The 18,405-nt window shown below is 34.3% G+C and overlaps 1 protein-coding gene across 1 annotated transcript in view; it reads right to left on the bottom strand.

The window, feature by feature from the left end:
- LOC148949544 (3-hydroxyanthranilate 3,4-dioxygenase-like) overlaps window positions 1-18,148 on the bottom strand; it is an 88,348-nt gene extending 70,200 nt beyond the window's left edge. The window contains exon 1 of the mRNA XM_089093580.1: window positions 17,999-18,148. Coding sequence (XP_088949706.1) covers window positions 17,999-18,081 — 83 coding nt within the window. The 5' untranslated portion in view covers window positions 18,082-18,148. The remainder of the gene's footprint in view (window positions 1-17,998) is intronic.
- Window positions 18,149-18,405: the final 257 nt, after the last annotated feature.

Genomic DNA, 18,405 nt, shown 5'->3' with positions numbered 1-18,405 from the left:
TAAATAAAAACATTATTACAAAAACTCACTAAGGACGAATTGCAATTGCCAGACTACTAGGCCCAAGCGACCCCAAAAATTCAGAACGACGTTTCGTCACAGCAGCAATCGGATCTGTGATACCGAACCTTGCAGACATCCTGGAATTTTTAACCCCCGGTGGGGTATTTAAAAGAAATTTTGCATATTTGTAAAAAAGTGATCGAAGGTTTCTTTTATCACTAACACTAAATATATGCCAAAACGGTGATAAAGCCAGAAAGTGTGGGATCACCAGTGCATTATATAGCCTAGCTCGAATTTGTCGATTATAATTCGCTTTAGTTGAAGATAGCGCCCCGTAAGCCTTACGTGCCTTTTCTGCGAAATTACTTATTTGGCGAGCACGTGTAGATGCCATGTTATGACCTATAGGCATTCCTAAGTACATTATGGAGTCAGACAGTGGAACCTCTTGAGCACCAAATTTGACAGCAAGATCTATACAATCTGCATTTCTCCTATTGAAAGCAACAATCTCGCTTTTACTTGCATTAAAAGATAGGCCTATCTCTCTATAAGCATCATCTAGAATCTGAAAATTTTCTTCAATACGAGACAAACATCTACTTAAATTAAAAATATCATCTGCGTAATTAAGTAATGTTACATCCAAACCTCGGAAAATGCAGCTCATTTGCACTAACTTTTGGGCCTCGAGAACACTATTATTATACAACCGGGGTGACGAAATTGCACCCTGCCTAATGCCCTTTCTAACCGGAATAGCTTTTGGTAATACAATCGGCCCGTTAGGAGACGGGACTTTAACTTGGACTCGAAGCTTCTTATACATATCCCGAAAAGGCAAAATAACCGATCGGTCCACACCACGTTTATGAGCAGACACTAATAACTGGGGATGTATCCCAGAATCAAAAGCACGTCTAACATCGTGACTCGCTAGAATAAGGGATTCATTCAGTTCATCAGCTTCAATTAATATATTAGCAAGAATATAATGGACGTGCTCGCGACCAACACCTTTTTTAAATCCGAACTGATTATCGGGGGTAGAACATTGAAAAGCAATATGATCTATAACTAGCAATTCCATAAGCTTACATAAAACCGGCGAAACAGTTATAGGGCGGTAAGATACGCATTCAGACGGATTTTTCCCTTTTTTCAAAATAGGTGTAATTACTCCAGTACCAAAAACGTCGGGAACGAGACCAGAATTAAAGATAATTTGGAATAGAAGCTCTAAATGACTCAGGAGACCAGCAGTACCATGTACAAGATGCAACCCACACAACTTGTCGACACCTTTCGATTGTTTCTTTTTTAATTTTGAAATTGCACGAATCAGATTAGGAACAGTTACTATGTAGCCAACACCAGAACTAGGCAATTCCATGAACTTATCAAGTTCGACTTCATATTTATCTTCAAGATCTTGTTCGGGTGGAGAGAACTCAGAAGTAAAGTGGGACACCCAATCTTGCTCAGAGATCACAGGTTCGACACTATTCTGATCACCATTACGTTTAAGAAATCTCCACACAGCATTTGGATCATTACTTATCAATTGACTATGTTGATCGATCACTTCACATTTATTCTTAGACAAAATCTTGGCAAATCTGCGTTTGCTAAACAGCCGAACTTCATTTACAACACCTGATTTCGGACGACCACACTCGTTCCAGAGCCTAAGCCAAAATTTTGCACGACCACATGCTTCACTTAGAGCAGGGTTTTCGGACCACTTTGGAATTTCCGTTCCCACTCGGACTTTACGAATGGGGACCGCAGCGGCCTCGGCAGATAACAGTGCGTGAGATATTTCACTACAGTAGATGTTTAGTAGCAGCTGTTTCTCTTCATCTTGAATACATACACTCTGCTGTAGTAATTGGAACGGCACTTTAATCTTTGTGAGAATCTCATCCAATACGTAATGATAAGTAGCCAGGTCAATTTTACTCCAATTAGTTTTGATTTTCCACTTCTTTTCATTAGTTGGGGGGTTAGGAGAGGCAGGAATTACTCGAAAAGTGTTTATAATTGGAAAGTGATCAGACGCGCTTACGCTCAGATCTACGTGCGAATTGCCGCAAGCTGGAGATTGGATGGAACTTAGCATGAAGTCGAGAGATGAAGTCGAGCCAGAGTTATGGATATAAGTAAAACACAGATCATTGGTAGCAAGACGAAGACCGTCACAGGAAGATAGGAGGATCTGTGCTCGAGCGTTAGACTCATCAGTCAAGTCACAGTTCACGTCACCAGCGACTATACATTCAAGGCCCTGGCTAGAACAGCTGCCCACTGAACTCGATAGCTTACTGCAGGCTTCACTAAATTTTTTTTCTGATTTACTGTCTCTGTAGTCTGTTGGCATGTACACAGAGTGGATAACAGTTTTGTGCACCTTAACAGCAACAAAAAAGTCTGAAGATTTATACAGAATGGGATTTAACCTGCTGCTAACAAGAATGGCGATTCCACCGGACGGCCTTCCCCTGCCCGATGACTTTGCAGGAGTAGCAAATACTTTGACGCCATCGTTTAGCTCAAGCAGACTAACGGCTTGATTCGAGAGGAAGTGTTCCTGCACACAGAGTACATCGTTATAACATAACAATCCTTCTAACAGTGGCATTTTATCAACCACTCCACCATTTAAGTTCCATGAAACAACCCGTATAGAATCACCGATCATTGTTTAGAAATTAGCTTCTGAGCTACTGGACATTGGAAGCTGTAGCACGGGTGGCGAGAAGAACCACACAGAGCGCATGGGGGGGCATATTGGCATGGAATGTCCCGAGAGCTGGAATGATCTCCACCGCACTTTGAACATTTCGGGGGATCTACACAAGATTTTGCTGCATGTCCGTAGGACTGACAGTTGTAGCACTGCATCGGTAAGAATTTAAATTCTGTAATGGGTAGTCGCTCGTAACCAAAAATGGGCGGAGAGTTCATTGCGTTAAAGAGATGAGCTTTGCTTTCAAACTGTAATTTGAATGACCGAGTACTACCAATTTGTACGGCCTTAACACAGTTCGGTACAACTGAGCGCAGTTTGTCATCTGAAGTTTCAGTGGGAACGTGGCGGATTATTCCGAAGAAAGCGGGAGTTTTTACTTTAACACTTATAGTTGAGTCACTTTTACCCACTGCCTCAGCCAGGGACTCGGCAGCATTCTTGTTGTTCAAGACTACTCTCCATTCAGATTTCCTATGTTTCAGCTCCACAATGTTCGAACTAGTATCACCACATACTCTGTCCAAATAGGATTTCCGAGCGCTAGGGTTCGAAAGATCTTTCGGGGGATTCTTCAAAACAACCGCATATGACAGTTTCGACATGATCGTGTTGGTTTCTGCCGCAGGCATAGCAGAGACAGAAGGAGAGGGATTAGAATCCACGTAACTATCGAACTTAGCACACAATTCGTTTACTTTCCGGGTTAGGGTAGCCGTCACTTCTCCCGGGATTATCGGAACTTCATCAGGTTCGAAAATCACAAACCGCGGCAACGAGATATTTTTATCTTCACAAACCCGAAATACTTTTAATATGTCCAGGATATCATCGGTGTTCTTCGATCGCGCAGTAACACGTGTGGTAATTCCTGCGCGAGTGTGGTAACGTGTGGTAATTATATTTTATCAATTTTATTCGATGTATATGGCGAAAGATGTTGTTAAAAAAAATTATTGACTCTGATACTTAGATTTTGTCAATTTTATCCGACATATCCGACAAAGGATGTTGATAATGAATTTATTCATTCTGAAATTTAGATTTTGTCAATTTTATCCGATGTATCTGCCAAAGGATGTTGATGAAAAAAATTTATCCACTCAAACACTTGGATTTTGTTAACTTTTTCCCATGTATCGAAGAAAAAGTTGCTGATATAAATATTAGTCACTCTGATAATTAGATTTTTTCAATTTTATCTGACAAATCTGATGAAAGATGTCTTTTCAGCAATCATTCATCTGAAATATAGATTTCGTTAATTTTATTTGATATATATGAAAAAGGGTGTTGATAAGAGAAATTTATTCACTCTGACACTTATATTTTGTCAATTTTATTCGACATATCCGACAAAGGATGTTGATAATGATTTTATTCATTCTGAAATTTAGATTTTGTCAATTTTATTTGATGTATCTGACGAAGGATGTTGATAAAAAAAATTTTACACACTGACACTTAGATTCTGTCAATTTTATCTTATGTATCCGAGAAAAGGATGTTGATATAGAATTTAGTCACTCTGATACTTAGATTTTGTCAATTTTATCCGACATATCCGATAAAGGATGTTGTTAAAGCATTTATTCGTTCTGAAATTTAGATTTTGTCAATTTTATTTGATGTATCTGACATAGGGTGTTGATAGAAAAAAAATTTATTCACTCTGACACTTATATTTTATCAATTTTATTCGATGTGTCTGGCAAAGGATGTTGTTAAAAAAAATTATTCACTCTGATACTTAGATTTTGTCAATTTTATCCGACATATCCGACAAAGGATGTTGATAAATAATTTGCTATTTCTTAAAGTTAGGTTTTGTCAATTTTATTTGATTTATTTGACAACGAATGTTGATAAGAAAAATTATTCATTCTGACACATATTTTATCAATTTTACTCGACGTATCTGGCAAAGGATGTTGATAAAAAAAAATATTCACTCGGATACTTAGATTTTGTCAATTTTATCCGACATATCCGACAAAGGATGTTGATAATGAATTTATTCATTCTGAAATTTAAATTTTGTCTTATTATTTGATGTCTCTGATAAAGGATGTTGATAAAAAAAAATTATTCCCTCTGACACTTATATTCTATCAATTTTATTCGATGTATCTGGCAAAGAATGTTGATAAGAAAATTATTCACTCTGATGGTTAGATTTTTTCAATTTTATCCGACATATCCGAGAAAGGATGTTGATAATGAATTTATTCATTCTGAAATTAAGATTTTGTCAATTTTATTGGATATATCTGATAAAGGATGTTGATAAAAAGAATTTATTCACCCCGACACTTAGATTCTGTCAATTTTATCCTATGTATTCGAAAAAAGGATGTTGATAAAGAATTTAGTCAATCTAATACTTCGATTTTGTCAATTTAATCCGACATATCCGATACCGGATGATTTTAAAGAATTTATTCGTTCTAAAATTTAGATTATGTTAATTTTTTTTATATATCTGACAAAGGATGTTGATATGAAAAAATTTATTCACTCTGACACTTATATTTTATCAATTTTATTCGATGTATCTGGAGAAGGATGTTGATAATAAATTTATTCATTCTGAAATTTAGATTTTGTCAATTTTATCCGACATATCCCACAAAGGATGTTGATAAAAAAAAATTATTCACACTGACACTTAGATTCTGTCAATTTTATCCTATGTATCCGAAAAAAGGATGTTGATATAGAATTTATTCACTCTGATACTTAGATTTTGTCAATTTTATCCGACATATCCGATAAAGGATGTTGTTAAAGCTTTTATTCGTTCTGAAATTTAGATTTTGTCAATTTTATTTCATGTATCTGACAAAGGATGTTGATAGAAAAATTTATTCACGCTGACACTTATATTTTATCAATTTTATTCGATGTATCTGGCAAAGGATGTTGTTAAAAAAATTATGCACATTGATACTTAGATTTTGTCAATTTTATCCAACATATCCGACGAAGGATGCTGATAATGAATTTATTCACTCTGATACTTAGATTTTGTCAATTTTATCCGATGTATCTGGCAAAGGATGTTGATAAAAAAAATTTATTCACCTTGATACTTAGATTTTGTCAATTTTATCCAACAGATCCGACAAAGGATGTTGATAATGAATTTATTCACTCTGATACTTAGATTTTGTCAATTTTATCCGACATATCCGATAAAGGATGTTGTTAAAGCATTTATTTATTCTGAAAATTAGATTTTGTCAATATTATTTGATGTATCTGACAAAGGATGTTGATAAAAAAAAATTATTCACTCTGACCCTTAGTTTCTGTCAGTTTTATCCACTGTATATGACAAAATATTTTGAAAGAAAAAATTTATTCACTCTAACACTTAGATTTTGTCAACTTTTTCCTATGTATCTGAGAGATGGATGTTGATATAGAATTTAATCACTCTTATACTTAGATTTTGTGAAATTGCGGTATTGTCTGGCTAGGAAGCGACTTCAATCGATAATGAATATTAATTAAGAATTTGTTCAATTTTTATTTCATAATTTCCTGAATTAAATTTCTGTATTGTGTATCCAAGAGGTGAATTCAAGAAAGAGTTTGTTACTTGCTTACTTACTTATTTACAATTTTTTCATAATGACATATCCAACAACGGATGTTCATAAAGAATTTATTCATTCTGATACTTAGATTTTGTCAATGTTATCCCATGTGTCTGACAATTGATGTATGCAAATTCCTTTTCTTACATCTCCGATGTTTTAATAGACATTCTAAACGTTTGATATGCTAGCTTACTCTAAAAGTAATAAACACATAACAATGTAATGCATAATATATTTTTAATGAAATAATGCTATGTAGAATATTAATACAAAAATATATTATGATACATTATTAATATCAATGATCAACTTTGGACATTTTGAATCTGTTCCATAAATTAGTTCACCATGTTCTCTCTTGATATTGTAGCTATTGTTTTCTCTTAGCTCGTAATCAGTAGAATAATCGTTATTCCATTTTTAGTCATACACAATTTTTACTGGTGTGTCATCAACAGGGTCAATATGCTTTTCGTCTTTGGTATTATTTGGTTCATTGACTGTTTGATCAATGGCAGTAACGTTTGCTGGTGCTTTGTTTTTCTTCGATTCATCTTTATATTCCATAGTGATATTTTTTGCCAATGCCCTTTTTATTTTTCTGTTAATTTCACTGTCTATTATCACATTATTTTTACACAGGTAATAGTTTCGGCTTACGATATTAGTAGAAGAGTTGGCCTTTCTTTTTTTAATTTTCCGTTGAATGCTAATACCCGAAAGCTGATGATTGGATGTATCAGTAGGTAATGTGTTACCTGCAACAGTAGCAAGGAATTGTCCTCTATCATCAACGATTATTTTTATGTTGGCATTCTATTTGAGTGCAATCATCTCTGGAGATCTCAATCTCACATAACCACGAATATAAGAGTTGAATTTTTTCGGTATTCCAAAGAAATTTAATTCCTTACTGTCATGACAATGCATGCATACATTTCCAATAGTGCTACCACTTGTACTTGTTTCATAGTTTAAACTCTTCTCCTCGTCGGCATTCAATGCTACAATAACATTGTCATGTGAACACACTTTATTAAAATGCTCCATCATCACTTTTTTTTTAAAGATATGACTTATGTTTTTTTCGTTCCATTGCGTAAGAAATACTGATTTAATGCATGCAATAGACTAGGTAGTGTCGATAACCGGACATAGAATACCAGTGGGAAAGCAACATCGTGTCTCTGAGCAATCATAGAGTACAATTGTTAGAGCCATAAGCATATTTTGTTATTTTAAGATACGTACAAAAAAAAAAGTTGAATAATTTCGAAGTCCAAAAAAAAAATTTAGTGCAATAAAAAAATAGTGCTACTACAAATATTATTTTTCTAATAGTAAAGGTCATGACTAACATGCCTATACCATTCTCATTTTTGAATTTGGAAAATATTAAATGTGATTTTGTATTTGTTTTAAGTGTTTCATGTCATTCTAAGACCTGTAAAAAAAATTTGAAAAAAATATATCATGTTAAAAAAAATAATAAAAGAAGTAAAAAAAAAAAAAAAAAAATTACAAAAAATGGGGGGAGGGGGCCAAAAAGTTGGAGTGGAGGGGGTGCCCCTTCAAGTTTTGGGGTAGGGGACCTTTGGGTCGTTGATGTGTCTGCTGGTTAGGGTTTTTGGTGCTTATGATCCTTGATGGTTCGTACTCACATACACCTTACTACTTGATTTGCAAGGATTTCTAAGGTTTGTTCTGAATTTCATTATTAAAATTCTTTTCTTGCCATCTACATCTCTCTTAGTATCAACTTTTTAGTATACTATAACGTTAGACTCTATTTTAAACTGACAACAATGTTCAAACGCCACTTGTGTATTATACAGAACACATCGAAGAAGTAAAGCTAGGTCAAGTCATATGACTATTTTATCATCGTTAACCATTTCCATTGATTGATATTGTTCCAAATTTATAATAAATAAGGTTTGAATTAACATGCTCTTCAAGGTTACCTTAACTGCTAATCACTTTAACCCTTTTTCTCCATCTTCATACGATCCAATTCGCAAATATTATCTAGCTCTTTTTTTCCCTATTATTCAAATAAGATCGTTCGTACAGTTCAATTCGCGAATCCCTTATCCCTTTTTGCAAATGTCAATCAAACAATTCTGATTGTAGCATCCAATTTTTTAATTAGCAACGACGCATTAATAACAAACTACTCTCGAGTTAAGGCAATTGTCCAAAAATCAGAAAAACCAGTCTGATAGCACATACTTCAAAAAAATGGAACAGGTGTGGGTATAAAAGGTTTGCACGCTTTTTAAAATGTGCACGTGAAACTGCACTGCCTCAGGTGTAGGTTTTCTTGTAGGTTCATTTCAATAGATGCATTACTACTGTCAATAACTCGCTCTTTACGCTAAAGTTCGAGTTTTGTTCCAATTCTTTAAAAATGGCCCTTAATCACAAAGGCAGTTAATTAGAATAAATAGCTCTTATGAAAGTACTAAGAAATATTTGGCTTAAAGAGCGAGGTATTGACTAGGGGGTGAACCCAATCATATACGTAATAATTTCTGTTCGTTTCAAGTTTTGATGTTGCTCCTTACTCTCAGTTGAAAAACTAGTTTTTTTTATTCAATTCAGGATCGTATTTTTATATAATGCTGGGAAATCCGGCGCCCCCTTCATAGCAATGTCCCTTCCCCCATGAAAACCTCCTCCATGGAAAAATCCTCCCACATAACCCCAACCCCCCCCCCCTCCCGCTACCAGAAAAAATCCCCCCTGAAAACGTCTGTATACTTCCCAATAACCAATACTATATGTAAACATCGGGTAAACTTCCAGCCCTCCCCCCGGGGACTTTGGGGGATTAAGGCATCGTAAAGACATATTCATTATATTTTCGACCATGCTGAACAAAATGGCTATCTCAAAATTTTGATCGGGGACTTTGGGATAAAAATGAGCATGGAAGGGTGACTAGTAGCCCTCCATTTTTTTGGTCACTTAAAAAAGGGCACTATAACTTTTAATTTCCGTTCGAATAAGCCCTCCCACGATATTCTAGGACCACTGGGTTGATATGATCACCCCTGGAAAAAAAACACACATCCGTGAACTTTCTTCTGGCAAAAAAAAAAAAAAATACAAAATTCCACATTTTTGTACATAGGAGCTTGAAAATTCTACAGTAGGGTTCTCTGATACGTTGAATCTGATGGTGTGATTTTCATTAAGGTTCTATAGCTTTTAGAGGGTGTTTCCCCCTTTTATTTAAATCAGGCAAATTTTCTCAGGCGCGTAATTTTTGAAGGGTAAGACTATACTTGATGAAACTTACATATTTTAAGTCAGCATTAAAATGTGATTCTTTTGATTATCTATTGGTATAAAAATTCCGTTTGTTTAGAGTTTCGGTTACTATTGAGCCGGGTCGCTTCTTACTTACAGTTCGTTACCACGAACTGTTTGAAAAAGCGATTTCTGATCGAATGAGCCCCTTTCAAAGTTTATACGGAGATCTATTCAATAAAAACCTTATGCGTTAACAATGGGCAACTTGCAGTACTTACCACCCTTACCCGGGGGCTGCTGGCGGGGTTGGTGGGCCCGGAAGAATGGTTTTTTGACCTGTCGACTATTTTGAACAAAAAGGAATATTTCATTATTTTATCGGATGAATTTGGAGAATAAATGGTATGGGGGAGGGGACTGGTCGCCCTCGAATTGCTTTTGATTCTTAAAAAGTGAACTAGAACTTTCGATTTCCAATTAAATGGACCTTTTCCAAAGTTCATACGACCATCCCTTCCACAAAAACGTAATACATTTGCATTGAGCAACTTACATAGCTTACAGCCCTTATCCCAGGGGCTGTGGATTTTTTTGTCAATCCCAAAGCCCAGATTATAATAACTCTGTTTCTTTCAAAACCGAACAAAAAGTTGAACATTTTTTCAACTCAGGCAAGAATAAAACTGACCCTGTACTGGGTAGTGGTGTGTACAGAATCCCGTGTTCATGTGGGAAATTTTACATTGGTAGTACCCATCAACAACTAGGTGAACGTTTGCACGAGCACAACATTTCAATAGATAAGTCCCTGAGATTAAAGAATAACAATGACAACTTTGATTCGGCATTGGCTTCGCATATTTTCATAAATCCGACCTATCTGGTTCTTTTTTCGAGGCAACCTTAATATCAACTGTAAATGGCCTACCACAAACTTTTAAAGAGGTATTTGAGATAAAAAAAATACATGAACCAAAATTTAGCAATAAATAGAAATACTGGTTATATTTCATTAAGCCCAATATTCAATAGTTTAATTTTGAAGGACTCAATCAATATTTTCACCCGGTATAACTTAAAAGAACCTATTTGCATATCTAATGAAAACCGAAATTGTAGACCAGCTAAAACTATTGCAAGGCAAAGGATTCTTGCTCAATCATCTTGGTAAATTCTTTTTCATTGATTCCTGCCTGGTTTTTATTTAGTGTCTGTTCTGTCTTTGTCGAGTAAACTTCGAAAGGGTAGATTTTTTTTTCTTTTTCTTTTTTGTTTAGCACTGAGGACGACTTGGCGGAGATCCTTGTCGAAATATTTGCTTATATCTCCTTCTTCATGGTTCGCCACTGGCTGACAAAATCCTCGTTTTGTCACCTTTTTTTATTTTATTTTTCATTTTGTTATTTTCTTTCTTCTCTGAGTTCCATTTGTCAAAACGAATTGAAATTAAAAAAATTAGTGATATCAAACATAAACATAAAAAATATTGGTGCAGATGAATAAATAAATCATAAAACGAGAACAATTTATTTATTTTAATTTCTAATCATCTTATTTATTTTTTTATCTATTTCAGTGCCTGTTGTTTTATGTTTGACGCCATTATCAATTTTAATTTCTGTTCGTTTGGGTTTTCTTTATCAAATAATAGTAGCTTCCGGTCATTCTATGTTTAAATGAGCTTGGAACTTCATTTTTTGTTCTAGGTTTCAATCAGGGGTGGATCCAGGGGTGGGCGAAGGGGGCGCACGCCCCCCTGTAACGTAGTCTAAAGTAGTGTAATTTACTTCATTACTTGCTCCTAACGTAAGTTTGTCGGATCAAACTATTTTGCCCCCCCCCCCTAAAAAAAATCCTGGATCCACCCCTAGTTTCGATACGGCTATTCCTTTTCTTTGTAAAACTTCCCTTCTGCAAAAAGTTTAAAACAATTAATATCTCTAAATAGTTTGGACTAAGCATTGTATGGAACAAAGTTTTGTTCAAGAAGCGGATGCAGTAAGAAATACCTTAGCTGAATCAAATAATAATATTTTTTATTGTTTTTCTTTTTCTTGTATTAGCTGTTCAAAATGGCAAAAATACCATTACTAGCTCAAAATACAAGTTAGAAAGCTCATAAATTAATTTCTCAGGCATATATAAAACGCTACATAAGAAAGTTGAGGAAATAGCATTTGAAAAACTATTTGCTAACGAAGAATCAATCCTAATTAAACCTTGAATAGAAAAAATTCTCCATTTTTACTTTTGTATAGCCAATAGCTTTGTTTTTGGATATGTATAATCTGTAGCTTTGACCAGCATTTTCATAGTCAAATGCAGTAGCGTTCCTCATCATTGTTTTTTCTGACGATTTTTTATAGGGGGGCTTAAAAAATGCAAAAATCGGAAAATTATTTTAAAAAAAATTTATAGAGGTACATACGACTTTGGAACAGGTAAGACACTAAGTCCATCTCTCCCTCCATACGTCCCTGACTAACGGTATGCGAACTCCAACATTATGCAGATGTCTGGTATACATTTATTGCAATATAATTTTTTTTTTGTAGTTGCTAATTTTTATGCCCTTCATTATCAGAATTTCCGTATTTGTGGTAATTTTTGTGCGTTATAATTTTGGCGTCATTGTTTTATTTAGTTTATGTTCCATTTGAGCATCACTTTTTTATAACCAATATTATCATTAATTTTTTTTTTGCTTGTCATGGAAATGTTTAGTTTCTTCTAATTTATTCTTGATAGAATAGATCAAAGATAGAAGCAATTGCAATCCATCTTTTGTATAGGAAGGGACTGTATCGAAAACAAGGGGTAGTGACAAGACCCAAGAATATTCCATGAAAAGGGGACGGGGTTTGAGAAAGAAAAGACTGCAGACAAATCATATTTTCCCATTGTTGGTATTTATAAAAGCTCTTTGATCCATACTTTATGAACTTTTTAGCTTCAAAGGCAACCATAGCTTCTTTTGAACTTTCCCAAAATGGCATTTCCGACCCTCGCTTGCATAAATAGTTCTATTTTCCTTTGAAAAGAGACATTTGATTAACTGATTGGATGCTAGGCGTTGATTAATTGACGTCACCCGAAGACGTAGAAATAAAGTTCTGTGACTGAAGTTTCCAACATCTATGCCAAGATGAGAAAAGGGGAAATTAAACAAACAAAAGGCTTTAGAGCTTTCTTTTGGTTTAAAGTCAAAATATTTATGTAAATGTTCCAGAAATGCTAATGGCTTTTTGATGCTGCTAAGTCATGTAAAACAGTGCACGACGCTGTGAGTGTGATACTCAGTCCAATCCCCTCCCCCCCCCCCAGAAAAAACAGCGCGCTCGATCGATTGGCTTAATCAGCTATCTTGTATGTTTATTGGTTCTCGCAGTTCGATGTTTCTTATTTTTTCAAAATGTGATACATTTCTTTTTCTTCCTTGTAGAAATGATGGAGCCTTAGATTTTTCTGCATATATTGTCATATATTGTCTATATATTGTCAAAGCATTATTATTCAAATTTTCGTGAACTATCCATTCCGATGAATATGATAGATATTCAGTAGATGCTATTTTCTCTCAAATAATAATACAAAAAGAAAATGTAAGACTAAGGAAAAACCTCTGTAGAAATATTTTATCTCACGTAGTAAATGATATTACCTTGCATATATCAGAGGCAACGCTATAGTGTTACCTATAGTAAAGGCCATACGGCTCCGTATGGAGCCGTATTATAGCCGTTTATTATATTTTTTTCCAGAGGCAATTCATATGGAAGGGGTCGTCCTATAAACCTCAAAGGGGCTCATTCGATTGGAAATAGAGAGTTCTAGTGCCTTATAAAGAGTCAAAAGTGATCGGAGGGTAACTAGCCCCCGCCCACGCACTTTTTTCCCCAAATACATCCGATAAAAATTTTGAGGTAGCCATTTTATTAAACATAGTTCAAAGATGATATAACGAAAACTCCAAGGTTGACATAGCCCGACAGGGCCCGGGAGCAGGAGTTGTAAGTTATGCCCCGGGGGCAAATATGGTTCCTATAGAAGGGATGCTCGTGTAAACTTTAGAGGGCTTATTTCATTGGAAATTAAAAGTTCTAGTTCAATTTTTCAGAGTCGAAAGAGATCGGATGGCAACTTGCCCCCCCCCCTACTCATACACACCATTTTTCCCCCAAATGCATCAGATAAAAATTTTGATATAGCCATTTTGTTAAAAAAATTTCGAAGATCAGATATCAAAACTCCGATGTCGACACAACTCCCGAGGGCCCGGGGACAGGCGTTGTAAGTTACGCCCTGGGGGCATATATGGTTCTTATGGAAGGAATGCTTGTAAAGACTTTAGAGAGGGCTCATTTGATTTTAAATTGAAAGTTCCAGTTCACTTTTTAAGAGTCAAAAGTGAAGTGATTGGAGGGCAGATAGCCTTTTATACGCCCTTTATTCCCCAAACCCGCCCGATAAAAATTTTGAGATAGCCATTTTCTGAAAAATAGTTCAAAAATCAGATAATAAAAAATCCGAGGTTGACACAAACCCCCAGAGCCCAGGGGCAAGTGTTTTAAGTTATGCCCCAGGGCATATAAGGTTTTTATGTAAGGAGAGAACGTAAAGACGTCAGGAGTGGCTCATTTGATTTGAAATTGAAATTAGATACTTACCTTTTTACGACTCAAAGGTACCGGAGGGAATATACCCCCCCCCCCAGTACACACACGCCCTTTTTTCCAAAATGCATCCGATGAAAATTTTGAGATTGCTAGTTTGTTTGAAAAAGTCAAACGATCATATAACAAAACTTTGACTAACAACCCCGCCTCCCAGAGCCTGGGGGAAGGGCTGTACCTTATGCTGCGGGGGTATATAAGTTTTCTTTATGGAAGAGGTAGTCGCATAAACTTTGGAGAGGACTCAAAAGACACACCCCCTAGAATTAAATCCAACTCCCTAATATCCTCTCATTTGCAGCGCAAATGGGAGGATAGCTCTATATAGCCTACTGCTCGTGAGTGGTTATCTCTTATGTAAAATTATTTTATATTTTTTTTAATTATTTTTTTTCTGTTACTATGTTTTAGACAAGAAAAAACTAAAGGTCATAAAGACAATAAGGTTTTGATGGTTTGCTATTTCTTTAGCTGTGCGCTAAGATTGGTGACAACAAGGCCACAACGGGAAGGTTGTGTACAGCCAGCCCCGCCCATCCCCTAGCATTAAACCTGATCACCTAATATCCTCCCATTTGCAACGCAAATGGATGGATAGCTTTATATACTGCTTATGAATGATTATCTCTTGTGTAAAGTTATTTTAATATTTTAAATTATTTTTTTCTGTTACTAAGTTTTAGACAATAGAAAACTAAAGGTCATAAAGGCAATAAGGTTTCGATGTATTATTATTGTTTTAGATGTGCACTAAAATTAGTGAAAACAGGTCCACCACGGGAAGGTTGTGCACGACCAGCCCTGCCCATACCTTAGAATTACACCCCCCCCCCCTTGTGCCTTTTCCCCCAAATGTATCTTATCAAAATTTTAAATAGTCATTTTGTTCCAAATAGTCTAAAATTTAACTTACTATAACTTAGAGGGTTGAGAAATCCCTCATAGCCCCCAGGGCAAGGATTGTAACTTGTATTAGTTGCCTATTATTAAAATATAAGGTTTTTGTGGAAGGGGTGGTTGTATTAACTTTGGAGGGGGCTTATTTGATCGGAAATTGAAACTTCTAGTTATTTTTTAAGAGTCAAAAGTGATCAATGGGTAACTAGCCCACGCCCCACTTTTCAAATGGCATCCAGTCAAAATTTTAGATTGCCATTTCGTTCAAAAAAGTTCAAAGGCCCAATAACTATGCATCCGGGGTTGAACCCTCCAAACCCGGGGAAATGGCTCTGAGTTACAGAACTTGCTTTTTGTTACTTTGACACTTTTTTTTAGTTCAATGCTTGGATTTAGTGATTTACGTGGCAACTTTGATTTACGGTGTAAGGGTTCTACATTAAGCAAGTGGCTTATTGATACTTGAATACCGTGGTTGTTTTGATGCTTTCTTTAATTTTTTACTTTGCTTTAATTTTGCTTTCTTTGATTTTTTTATTTTAATTTTTTTACTTTTTATTTTTTACTTTGATATTGTTACTTTGATGCTAGTTTTGATGCTTTGATGAACATTTGATGTTGAAAAAAAAAATTTGATTTTGAAATAAAGAATTTTTAAAAGAACAAGATTAATTAAAAAAAAAACTTTTCGAAAAGGAAGTTTTTCAAAACAAAGTAAAGGCTATTTTAAACTTAAGATCAGCAGATACAAATACCTGTTAAAATTCAAACTCAAGAAGAACAGAAATTACTTTTAAAGAATAAGTGAAACCCAAAACGAACAGAAATTAAACAAACAATCATAGCAAAAAAACATACCACAAGTAATAATATAAATTAATAAATAAATCTTAAAGCGAGTAATGCTTAGACTGAAAATGCAAATCAAGCTTAAAACGAAAAAAAATATTTTGCTATTCAAGTATAAGTGAAACCCAAAACGAAGATAAATTAAAAAAAAACAATCAATGCAAACAAACAAACAATAAATATTAATGTAAATAAATTAATATATCTTAAAACGAGTGAAACTTAAATTGAATATGCAAATCAAGCTTGAAAAGAACAAAAATCACTACAAACAAGAGTTTAGGTATCGCATCCTTCTCTCATTGTAAAAGTCTAAAACCTAATGCGTCATGGGCCCTTTACTGAAAACGAACTATGTTACACATAATTTCTTTTGTACTGAATATTGAAAATAAACATTAAAATTACAGTAAAATTTTGAACTGATGAACTTTCAGCAATTAATATCATTATGCATCAAATGTTCACTTTAATTTATTAGTTCTTTCTAAGATTGTTCAAGAAGAATATAGTTTCACAACAAACAAAAGTTTGGATACTGCCCCCTTCCTTAAGCGTAAAAACCTAAAGCCTATGTGTCATTGGCGCTTCACTGAAAACGAATTATAGCACAAATATTTTCTTTTCCAGTTCTTACAGGATTGGCAGTAAAAATAAAATTACAGTGAAATAAAATCATGAAGTGGTGGATCTTTCAATAATCAATCTCACTATATACCAAATATTCAATTGGATTTTGCTTATGCTTTCCAAGACTGTTCAAAACATATAGTTTTCAGTAAAGCGCCAATGACGCATGAGGTTTTAGACTTTTACAGTAAGAGAAGGAGGCGATACCCAAAATCTTGTTTGTTGGGATTTTGTTCGTTTTAAGCTTGATTTGCATATTCAATTTAAGTTACACTCATTTTAAGTTTTATTTATTCATTCATATTAGTATCTATTGTATATTTGTTTGCATTGATTGTTATTTTTTTATTTCCGTTTGTGTTTGGTTTCATTTATACTTCAATAACAATTTTTTTTTTCCTTTTAAGCTTGATTTGCATATTCAACTTAAGCATTACTCGCTTTAAGATTTATTTATTCATTTATATTATTACTTGTTGTATTTTTTTTTGTTATGATTGTTTATTTAATTTCTGTTCGTTTAAGATTTCATTTATTCTTTAATAGTAATTTCTGGTCGTTTTGAGTTTGAATTTTAACAGGTATTTGTATCTGCTGATCTTAAGTTTAAAATGGCACTTACTTTTCTTTGAAAAAATTGTTTTTCGGAAAGTTTTTTTTCCATTAATTTACTATCAAAAGCTTTGTCATTGCTACTTTCCAACCGTCATGTATGTTCAGGTATGTATGCAGAACTACATTTAGAGGGAGGAGGAGTTGCTGGGGACAAATTAAAAATTCGATTGATAACCAAATCTTATGGAGGTATGATAAATTAAAGAAAACTCATAAAAATCTCATGATTTCAGACATGGGGAGGAGATGGAGGGGCCAATTTGAAGCTTATTCCTTGGGCATGTGCCTGCTTAGGGTCATATAAAACCAGTATTTTTCTCAATTAACTGCTTAAATCAGTGCCAATTTTTTCTGCATAGCACACGTTGTATTTTTCTTGGCTAAATATAACTTTTACTACAAAATATACAATAAATTTGCATTAATTCAAATTGTATTATATTTCTAATTTAATTTTTGTTTAAAATTTTAATTTGATTAATTAGATCTGTCTCAAACCAACGAATCCTCGAGTAGAAGTATTTTCCAGAAAAATGTCATAGTTTTTCAAACTTTGACAAAATGTTACATGTTTTGGACATCTTAGTTCTTAAAATTTAGAAAGGGGTGAAAGCCCAGTCTAAACAAGCCTCCCCCTAGTAAGTACATTGGCAATAATTTTACAACAGGACCTTTGAGCGATAAGAGAAATTAAATAAATTTAAAATTTTACTCACATCATTTTCATGCATATAGAAGGAGAAAATATTTTTTGATTTTCTTGAATCCATTCGTCCAAGTTCTTTTTTCTCCCAACCATTTTGAAAATTGTGTTGCTTCCGTTAGCGCTTACGACTGGAAATTACAAAGGCTACTGATAACTTGCTGAACATTTATAAGTTTCAATAAATCTTATTCTATCTGGAAATTTCAACTGAGTTTAATAAAAACTGGACTAGTAACAATTGACAATAGTTGAACAATAAAGTTTGACCCGTAGAGAATATTTATTCTTGACAATAAAACACCAACATTTCAACTCCATAAACATAAAAATATGGAAATTTGAGGAATTGTGATAGCAATCTTTTCGGCAGAGAATCTAATAGTTTCACTGTTTTAACTCATATTAAGTTTCCTTTTA

This window comes from Artemia sp. Qi Xiang Cuo, chromosome 8 (assembly GCF_049724085.1).
Source record: "Artemia sp. Qi Xiang Cuo chromosome 8, ASM4972408v1, whole genome shotgun sequence".
Lineage (NCBI taxonomy): Eukaryota > Metazoa > Arthropoda > Branchiopoda > Anostraca > Artemiidae > Artemia > Artemia sp. Qi Xiang Cuo.
Note: the sequence above shows the minus strand (reverse complement) of the source record. Positions and strands in the feature narration are given on the sequence as shown.